Source organism: Xenopus laevis, chromosome 8S, assembly GCF_017654675.1.
Source record: "Xenopus laevis strain J_2021 chromosome 8S, Xenopus_laevis_v10.1, whole genome shotgun sequence".
NCBI lineage: Eukaryota > Metazoa > Chordata > Amphibia > Anura > Pipidae > Xenopus > Xenopus laevis.
The window spans coordinates 21,358,490-21,369,029 of NC_054386.1; the positions used below are offsets into that span (position 1 = coordinate 21,358,490).

At 39.5% G+C, this 10,540-nt stretch overlaps 1 protein-coding gene across 2 annotated transcripts in view; it reads left to right on the top strand.

Moving 5' to 3' along the window:
- Positions 1-10,266, top strand: part of LOC108699825 (protein Daple-like) — an 88,214-nt gene extending 77,948 nt beyond the window's left edge. For both annotated transcript variants that reach the window (XM_018232427.2, XM_041574815.1), the window contains exons 29-30: positions 3,559-3,818; positions 9,190-10,266. In XM_018232427.2, the coding sequence (XP_018087916.1) occupies positions 3,559-3,818; positions 9,190-10,128 (1,199 nt within the window). In that variant the 3' untranslated portion in view covers positions 10,129-10,266. The remainder of the gene's footprint in view (positions 1-3,558; positions 3,819-9,189) is intronic.
- Positions 10,267-10,540: the final 274 nt, after the last annotated feature.

A 10,540-nucleotide genomic window follows, 5' to 3' on the forward strand; every position in this document is an offset into this window, starting at 1 on the left:
GGTCGCAACGCTACTAGACCCTCGGTACAAGCATAAAGTGTCAGAAATGTTACCAACATACCACAAGTCCGAAAAGATGCGGCATTTACAAACCAGCCTGCAAAACATGTTGTACAATGCTTTTAAGGGTGATGTCACTTCAGGAACTCATCAACATTCCAGGGGCAGAGGTGCCAGTAATCCTGCCACGAGCACACCTGCAAGGACAAAGCCCTTTGGCCAGTCTGTAACGTCAGACATGCAAATGTTTTTCTGTCCAAGGCAGCGCCACAACCCTTCTGGATCCACCCTCAAAGAACGCCTCGACCGGCAGGTAGCGGACTACCTGGCATTAACTGCAGATATCGACACTCTGAGGAGCGATGAACCCCTGGACTACTGGGTGCGCAGGCTTGATCTGTGGCCAGAGCTGTCACAATTTGCCATGAACCTCTTGTCTTGCCCAGCCTCAAGTGTGCTCTCAGAAAGGACCTTCAGTGCAGCAGGAGGGATTGTAACTGAGAAGAGAACTCGCCTAGGTCACAAAAGTGTCGATTACCTGACCTTTATTAAAATGAATGAGGGGTGGATCTCGGAGGGTTACTGCACGCCGGAAGACTTGTTCTGACTTCTATGCAGCTGTCCTTCTCTTCAAGCCTCATGACTCCACACACAGCTGTCCTTTAGCGTCCTCCTCCTCCCTCCGCCACCGTTACAAACTAGGGTGCAAACCCTACTGGTTTAATTTTTTCTGGCCTCTGTGCTTCAGTGGCTGCAACCAAAAAAACTGGGCAAACAATGTCTACAAGGTCAACGTATGGCAAAAAATGACTATTTTCAGCATTTATATGGCATATTTTTTCTGGCAACTGTGCTTCAGTGGCTGCGTCCAAAAAAATGCATATTTTCTGCATTTATATGGCATAATTTTTCTGGCAACTGTGCTTCAGTGGCTGCGACCAAAAAAATGCATATTTTCTGCATTTATATGGCATAATTTTTCTGGCCTCTGTGCTTCAGTGGCTGCAACCAAAAAAATTTATATTTTCAGCATTTATATGGCATAATTTTTCTGGCCTCTGTGCTTCAGTGGCTGCAACCAAAAAAATTTATATTTTCAGCATTTATATGGCATAATTTTTCTGGCAACTGTGCTTCAGTGGCTGCGACCAAAAAAATTACTATTTTCAGCATTTATATGGCATATTTTTTCTGGCCTCTGTGCTTCAGTGGCTGCGGCCAAAAAAACTGGGCAAACAATGCCTACAAGGTCAACGACGTTGACCTTGTAGGCATTGTTTGCCCAGTTTTTTTGGCCGCAGCCACTGAAGCACAGAGGCCAGAAAAAATATGCCATATAAATGCTGAAAATAGTAATTTTTTGCCATACGTTGACTCAACGTATATGGCAAAAAATGACTATTTTCAGCATTTATATGGCATATTTTTTCTGGCAACTGTGCTTCAGTGGCTGCGACCAAAAAAATGCATATTTTCTGCATTTATATGGCATAATTTTTCTGGCCTCTGTGCTTCAGTGGCTGCAACCAAAAAAATTTATATTTTCAGCATTTATATGGCATAATTTTTCTGGCAACTGTGCTTCAGTGGCTGCGACCAAAAAAATGCATATTTTCTGCATTTATATGGCATAATTTTTCTGGCCTCTGTGCTTCAGTGGCTGCAACCAAAAAAATTTATATTTTCAGCATTTATATGGCATAATTTTTCTGGCAACTGTGCTTCAGTGGCTGCGTCCAAAAAAACTGGGCAAACAATGTCTACAAGGTCAACGTATGGCGAAAAATTACTATTTTCAGCATTTATATGGCATATTTTTTCTGGCAACTGTGCTTCAGTGGCTGCGTCCAAAAAAACTGGGCAAACAATGCCTACAAGGTCAACGTATGGCAGTTGTTTAAAGAGAACAGTAGATTACTAGCCAGCAAAGCTACCTAAGCTAAAATGTCCCTCAAATCCCTGCAGACTTCTGTCCCTCCAATACAGAGCAGTATCAAGCAGATTACTAGCCAGCAAGCTTACTATCATCTGTCCCTGAAATCACTAACAGCTCTCCCCCTACACTATCTCTTCCAAGCACACACAGGCAGATTTTTCAGATACATTTTTGCCCTTGATCCCCCTCTGGCATGCCACTGTCCAGGTCGTTGCACCCTTTAAACAACTTTAAAATCATTTTTCTGGCCAGAAATGTCTTTTCTAGATGTTAAAGTTCGCCTTCCCATTGAAGTCTATGGGGTTCGCGAACCGTTCGCGAACCGCTCGCATTTTTGCGCAAGTTCGCGAATATGTTCGCGAACTTTTTTTCCGACGTTCGCTACATCCCTACCAAATAAGGGCTGTGATTGGCTATTCAGTAGCCTGTATGTGGATTGGCAGCCTATAGGAGGCTCTATTTGGCAGTACTTGCTCCCAAGACAGGAATTCCAAAAGAAGCGCCTGCTTTAAGGCCAATTGGGGTTAAAGGGGTTGGTGAGAAACATGTTGCTCACGAGCCACTGGTTGGGGATCATTGTCTTAATCGCCGTCCTTAAAATATCCATTACTGAAACATTTCTTAGGCAAAGTAAGGTAGTAAAGATGTTGAAAATGTCAGAAAAATCTTTTCCAATTATGTTTATTGCTATTTTAAAATAGATTAGAACCAAAAAAAACAGTGACACATTAAAATCTGTCAGTTTACGTAATAAAAGTCAAGGATTATTATTTAGCAATCCAATGAGAATAAAGCATTAAGAGGTCAACTGTAAACAAAAATCATAGAGAAAATTAAAATAAAATCTTCTCTACCAGTATCAAGCGTAGAAAAAACAAAAAGTACACAATCTTTACTGTGTTAATGGACAGAATTGTCATACCATCAATCAATGGGTGTGTGGATACGAGTCTTCAACAGAACTATACATAAACTTCTCAATAATAGCTGTATCATCAGACTCCAGAATATTTAAAGGACCAGTATCATCTAATTTTTTTTGAAAAAAATTAGTTAGTACACATTGAAAAAAAAGCACCAAGACAAATCGCAAAGTCTTTATTAAGAAATATTTTACCGAAACTCAGCTTGTGCTCCTCTTCAGAAAAGGCGATCGCGATCCATCATGCAGCGCTCCATTTCTCCTCCCTGCCTTCCTTATAGGAGATAGCCAGGGAGGAGAAATTGAGCGCCGGACAATGAATCGTCGCCCTGTCCCCTTTTCTGAGGAGGAGGAGCGGAAGTGGAGTTCGGTAAATCGTTTCTTAATAACGGCTTTGCGATTTTAAAATTTAATTTGTCTTGGTGAGTTTTTTTTCAATGTACAGTATATTGAAATCTAGCCTATGTTACCATATCTAAAACCTACTGTTTTCAATCAAGAAAGATTTACGAAATGCTGAATTGTTTACTATGACGATCTTCAAAAGTATAGTGACATCTTGTGTTCACTTAGAGTAATTACACTTTGCCTTGTTTTGTTTTACAGAATGTTGAAAACACACACACACACACACAAATGAACACACACATGAGTACGTGGTTACAGAAATATTGATTTTTGCTATTTATATATCCCCCAGGCAGGCCGGAGAGTTTGAGCAGTGAAGATAAGATTCCCACCAAAGATATGTCAACTTTACCTAGAGAGAGTAACTTGTGCCGTCCGAATGCTGTTATGCCGGGAGCTACTAAAAACAAAGAGTCTCCAGTCAACAGAAACAGCCCAGAAAGAAAAAGTTCTAGCTGTACCCAAACCAGGCCACGTGCTGGGTCCCCAGCCAGTGAAATGGTGACTTTGGAAGAGTTTCTAGAAGAGAGTATCACACAGTCACCACCCAGTGTAAGTGCAAAACAGAGATGGGATCTGTGAAGGGCCCCATTAAACAGGATAATTTTTATGGCTCATTTGGGCTTAGTACAAGGGATTGTATTGGCTTTGTTTTCGAGTTTGTTTCATGGTATCATTCTACACAGTTTATAGGGAAATTTAAATAACATTGGGGGTAGGGCAGTGATGTAGGAACAGGCATGATGACATCAGAGGAGGGCACAATGATGTTGGTGGAGTTATGACATCAGGGCAAGGTTATTGCATCACTTAGATGCAACTGGCTGGATTTCTATCCAGTATTCTCAATGTTTGAAGGGGTTATTTACTAAACTCCAAATGAAAAAATCATGAAAAATTTGTGTTTTTTTTTTATAAAATCCGATTTTTAAAAAATCACGATTTTTGGGGATTAATTAATACCCGAGGATGGAAAAGTCTGAATCACAAAATCCGGCATCTCAGACCTGTCGAGGTTGAATATAAGTCAATGGGAGGAGTCCCAATGATTTTTTGATGTTTTGTGCAATACCCTGAAGTTTTCGGGGGTTTTCCAAAAAAAATCGTAAAAATCTGATCCCGCAAAGCCAGTTTTCGGGAAAATGTAGTAATAAATAAGCGTAAAAAACCCTAGCGGATTTGAACGGAGTTTGTAGCAGAAAATATTGAGATAAATTCGGACTTTGATAATTAAAATCCCTTAAAGTGTTGATGCCCAGTTCAAAACCACACAGGTGGCAACCCTATTTCTAGCTACCGTATATTCTGCTTGATGATTAAACCCAATCCTTTAATTACAGGTATGAGATCTATTATACAGAAATCAATTATCCAGAAAGCTCTGAAATACAGCAATGCTAATTTAAAAAAAACATTCTTGTTTTTAATTGATTTGCTTTTTTTTTTTGTATCTGTAATAATAAGAAATGAACTGCACTTGATAGTAACTAAGCCATGTTTAGGTGAGTATCTTAGTATTTAAATGCTTTTCATGTATTGGCCAGATTATTGTTCGGGTTTCATAAGGCTGAAAACCCGAACAAAAAGTTCAGAACAGGCCTTACAAAAACCAAACTGTTTGGGTCAAAACCAGATGGCAACCCTAAATCCACCTGATAAATGATTCCCAGCAATTCAGTTTTTTTTCCTGTGATGTTTACTTCCCCTGCAGCCTTTTTGTATAGGATTATAATTCTTAGATGTTTAGCCACTTCCCATGCAGCCTTTTTGTATAGGAATTGTAACACTACCGGAGGGCTATGGTCACATATAAAGAAGGTTGTGTCCAAGTTTTACCAAGGCTGTTGGTAACTACATAAAATGGCGTTTAAAAGTGAATAAAAAAGCAGTGTGCATATTCCATGTATCTGGCCTATGAATCCTTTTTAGTCCTGTTTTACTCTCTATATCTGAACTTCACATGCTTCCCATCTGTGTTTATTTTTTCTCTTGCTTTCCCTGCTGCTTTCTTTCCATGTAGGTCTCTATAAAAAAGATATTGCACAAAACAGGTCACATGTAAAACCCTGCTTCATGTAAATAAACCATTTTCATAACAATAAACTTTTAAAGTAGTATGTGCAAAATCCTAAATAGAAAATTGCCATTTTAAAAAATAAGGGCAGCCCCCTGGGATCGTAGGATTCACAGTGCACACAAACAAACCATACATGTAAGATCACATGAGCCAATTAACAGACAGAGTTCTGTCTTTTGCTTCCACACCTCCTCCTGTTACTGTTAGTATTTTAGTATTTCTGGTCAGGTGATCTCTGAGGCAGCACATAGACCATCACAAAAGGCAAGAGATGTAAAAGGGCAATATTTACTTAAATATATATACCAGTTCTTTAATATGTGACTTAATATGATATAAATATAAATATAAGTATTCTTTTAGGGTGTAAAGTTTTCCTTTAAATGATTCTGAGCTCATCACTCTACATCAGTTTCTGTTAGAGGCTGAGACCCTGCACTCTTCCTCCTAGTCCCCCTCTCCCACTCTGCATCTCAACAATCCTTCCAAAACAGCTGCCCCAAAGAGCTTGCCATCGATTGAGAACTGCGAATGGAGGAAGAGAGCAGACAGGGCCAGTAGTAGAGCAGCTTCGCTGTATATCCCCAGGGTATTCAAGCATATATTTCTCTCTATTACCTTTAGTGCAGTCTAACCCCATTGAGTCAGCTTGAGCATATGGGCTTTAATAGCTTCAGCCCTGTAATGTTACATCATCCACTGTACAGGGAAGTCATGGCCATGTATATTCCTTTCTCCCCCTTACTTAAATCTTCATGTTTTTCCAAGTAGCCTGTTTTATTGTACATGAAACTCTAGATCTTTTCACACTTCTGACTTATTCTAAACAAGGTCATTAAAGGGGTGGTTCACCTTCCAGTTAACTTTAAGGGGCCGATTCACTAACTTCGAGTGAAGGATTCGATAGTAAAAAACTTCGAATTTGGGCTACTTCGACCATCGAATGGGCTACTTCGACCTTCGACTACGACTTCGAATCGAACTATTCGAAATAAAAATCGTTCGACTATTTGACCATTCGATAGTCGAAGTACTGTCTCTTTAAAAAAGACTTCGACCCCCTAGTTCGCCATCTAAAAGCGACCGAAGTCAATGTTAGCCTATAGGGAAGGTCCCCATAGGCTTGGCTAACTTTTTTTGATCGAAGGATATTCCTTCAATCGTTGGATTAAAATCCTTCGAAAAGTTCGATTCGAAGGATTTCATCGTTCGATCGAAGGAATTATCCTTCGATTGTTCGATCGAACTATCTGCGCTAAATCCTTCGACTTCGATATTCAAAGACGAAGGATTTTAATTCCTAGTCGAATATCGAGGGTTAATTAACCCTCGATATTCGTCCCTTAGTGAATCGGCCCCCTAAGTATGTTATAGAATGGCCAAGTCTGAGCAACTTTTCAATTGGTCTTTATTATTTATTTTTTCTAGTTTTTTAATGATTTGCCTTTGTCTTCTGATTCTTTCCAGCTTTCAAATGGGGGTCACTGACCCCATATACAAACAAATTCTCTGTAAGGCTGCACATGTATTGTTATTGTTACTTTTTTATTACTGATCCTTCTATTCAGGTCCTCTCCTATTCATATTCCAGTCTCTTGTTAAAATCAGTGAATGGTTGCTAGTGTAATTTGGACCCTAGCAACCAGTTTGCTGAAATTGTAACTGCAGAGCTGCTGAATGAAAATCGAAATAACTCAAAAACCACAAATAATAAAAAATGAAAACCAATTGCATATTGTCTCAGAATATCACCCTCTGCATCATACAAAAGTTCATTTAAAAGTGAAAAGGATGGGGAGTGCATGGTAATTTCCTCTCAAAATGTCCCAACTGTCTAAAAAGTTTTCCATATCGTGAGTAATATTTTAAAAAGTACTTTCTTAGGGACATGCTCTCAAGGAAAGTACTCTCAAAGAACAGGTCAAAAACAACATATTGTACAAGATCTGCATTTCTTTCTATTCATTATGAATTATATAAATCGGCTGCTTTGGAACTTTTGAACATTTTGAACTTTTGAACATGCGGAGGATTGTTGTCAAAGATATACACAAGAAAACCACTTTAAATAGAAAAGGTTTGTTTCATAAGAGATGAGGCAAGAGAAGGGTTCAGATCTGGTTCAACTAATTTGTGACAATTTCCACCATGTATTTAAAGAAAAAAAGTGACTGGTAAACCATTGTATTTGTACCGTGAACATAATGTGGCCATGTAGGGGAGTCTTGTACATGCCACGGGTCTGAACTTTTTTCCTCTCCAGTCCCCATTCCCTCATATAAGAGGTAGTTGCTATAGATATGCTGAAGCCCTGTTTAAAGGACAAGGAACATTTAACTAAAGAAGTAGCTAGAAATGTTGTATATTATGTACCAGCCCAAGGCAACCGCAGCCCTTTAGCAGTAAAGATCTGTGTCTCCAAAGATGCCCCAGTAGCTCCCCATCTTCTTTTCTGCTGATTCACTGCACATGCTCTGTGCTGCTGTCACTTACTGAGCTTAGGGACCCACTCACAATATACAGTACACATGGAATAAAAATGGCACAATATAAGGCTGATTAGTAATTAATACAGATAATTACTACATGGCAGCACGGAAACCAGTGCAATTAGTATCAGAACTTAATAATCAGCCTTGAAGCATCAGCATATATTACAGTCCAACCTCATTTTCTGATTCATTATTAGTGACGCCCCCTAAGCTTAGCTTCTCAACAGCTGCTCAGAGCCCACTGAACATGTGAGTGTCACAGACACTTTCCAAGATGGTGACCCCCTGTGACAAGTTTGAAGTCCTGGATCATTGCTGCTATTGACAAGCTGAAACTTTAGACTGGGGCAATAAGATCAGTATAAAAAACATGGAATTTTTAGCCATATTAATTTTTAGGGTTTCAAGTAAAATATACTCCTTGCCGTCCCCTTCTATCAGTTAGCAGCACCTAGCAAGCATATGTACATACCATTCAAGAATGCAAGAAAAATACAAGGGAGTTACTATGAATAAGTAATATTTTCATGGTTACACTGGGCCTGTAAATAAATTTGCTGCACAGTTTTCATTGATTTCATATGCACAAAACACTGCTGGTTTCTGTTGTGTTTGAAAATGAAGCAACAGATATTGGCCATTTGAGGGAGATCACAGCTTAGAAAGCAAGTGGATCACCTACAGGAGACTTGTGAAAGGAGATCTGGTTTGGTTACAGGGCTACAATATATTCTCACTAATTCTTAGACTCAATAAGACTCAATAAGAAGTGAAAAAAGACAACTGTTTTTGTAGATGTAAACATTTAACATATAGAATTATTTTGTTTAGTAAAGGGGTTATTCACCTTTAAATTTACTTTCAGTATGATGTAGAGAGTGATATTCTGAGACAATTTGCATATGGTTTTAATTTTTTATAATTTATGGGTTTTGGGTTATTTAGCTTTTTATTCAGCAAATTTCTAGTTTGCAATTTGAAAAAAATCTAGGTAGGGTACAGAATTATCTTAGCAACCAGGCATTCATTTCAAGAGACTGAGATATGAATAGGAGAGAGACTGAATAGACGAGTAATAAAAAGTAGCAATAACAATACATTTGTAGCCTTACAGAGCATTTGTTTTTAGATGGGGTCAGTGACCCCCATTTTAAAGCTGGAAAGAGTCAGAAGAAAAAGGCAAATAATTCAAAAACTATAATAAAGTCCAATTGAAAAGTTGCTTAGAATTAGCCATTCTATAACATACTTAAAGTTAACTTAAAGGTGAACCACCCCTTTAATACAATGCAACATCATGCGGCACGTTGTTTTCCTATTTCAAGTTGTTTATTAAACTTCTTCTGGTTTTCAGGACACTGTTACAAACAGAGATGATATGCTTGGTGACTTTTTTAAGAAGACCACAGACCCTTCTGCTATTCGAAGCCCCTTGTCTCCACTCACTTTTAGGGATGCTACCCAGATGCCTACAAGCTTTGTAAGTCCCACTGTGAAGATAACTGGTGATACAACTGAAGGATGGTTATCCAAGCCAGGCCAGTATGTGAAACCATATCCCAGGCATTTGGATACTCCACTAAATGGAACATATTCTCTCCAACACCAACCAAATGTTTATTCTACTACATCTTCCAGCCAGACCCCAGAGCCACAGAAGCTGTCACCTCATGGAACGATGGGCAGCAGAAGTACCTCACTGAGCAGAGCATTCAATCTGGCTTCAGCAGACCTCCTCAAAAATAATAGTTCTGAAATAGCCAGGCAAGAAATGTCTGATGTAGAAACACCAGTGGGAAAGGATTTTGGTAGCCACATGTTACGATCCTCTACTCCTTTGGGGTGTCAGTCTTCTTTAAAAGAGAAGCTGCAATCTGCAAGGATGCTGCTTGGGGATGAACCCCGATGTCGTTCACTGGATTCACGGCGCTTGTCTTTGGCGCTGCAAAAGGAAGAACCAACATCACAGTCTGCTCCATCGGCTAACAGCCTACAGCAGCATTATACACTTGGCCATGGTGCCATCCGAGGAAAATCCAAAGTTCTTTCTCGATCTGGAGAGGTAGCCTTAGTATCACCAGTCCGCCCCATCTCCAGTATCCCAGAGCTGGAAGCTCCTCAGCGGTTGACTTCTGCTGGGCCTGAGAAATCTCGAAGCACCTCACCTGACTGCTCTCCTGCACCAGTCTGCGAAGAAGAGCCCAACAAATCTGGAACTCTAAAAAGTACCCCTTCATCACCAGACCCAAGTGTTGATCCTCAGACTCTTTGGTATGAGTACGGCTGTGTGTGAAGTTTAACACACTAGATATACTGTAGCTATTTACATATAGCTCTTGTGTTGCTTCCTTTTGGGATTTTACTTTAAAGGGATACTGTCATGGGAAAAAACATGTAAAATGCACCAGTTAATAGTGCTGCTCCACCAGAATTCTGCACTGAAATCCATTTCTCAAAAGAGCAAATAGATTTTTTTATATTTAATTTTGAAATCTGACATGGGGCTAGACATATTGTCAGTTTCTCAGCTGCCTTCAGTCATGTGACTTGTGCTCTGATAAACTTCAATCACTCTTTACTGCTGTACTGCAAATTGGAGTGATATAATCCCCCCCCCCAGCAGGCTAACAACAGAACAATGGGAAGGTAACCAGATAACAGCTCCCTAACACAAGATAACAGCTGCCTGGTAGATCTAAGAACAG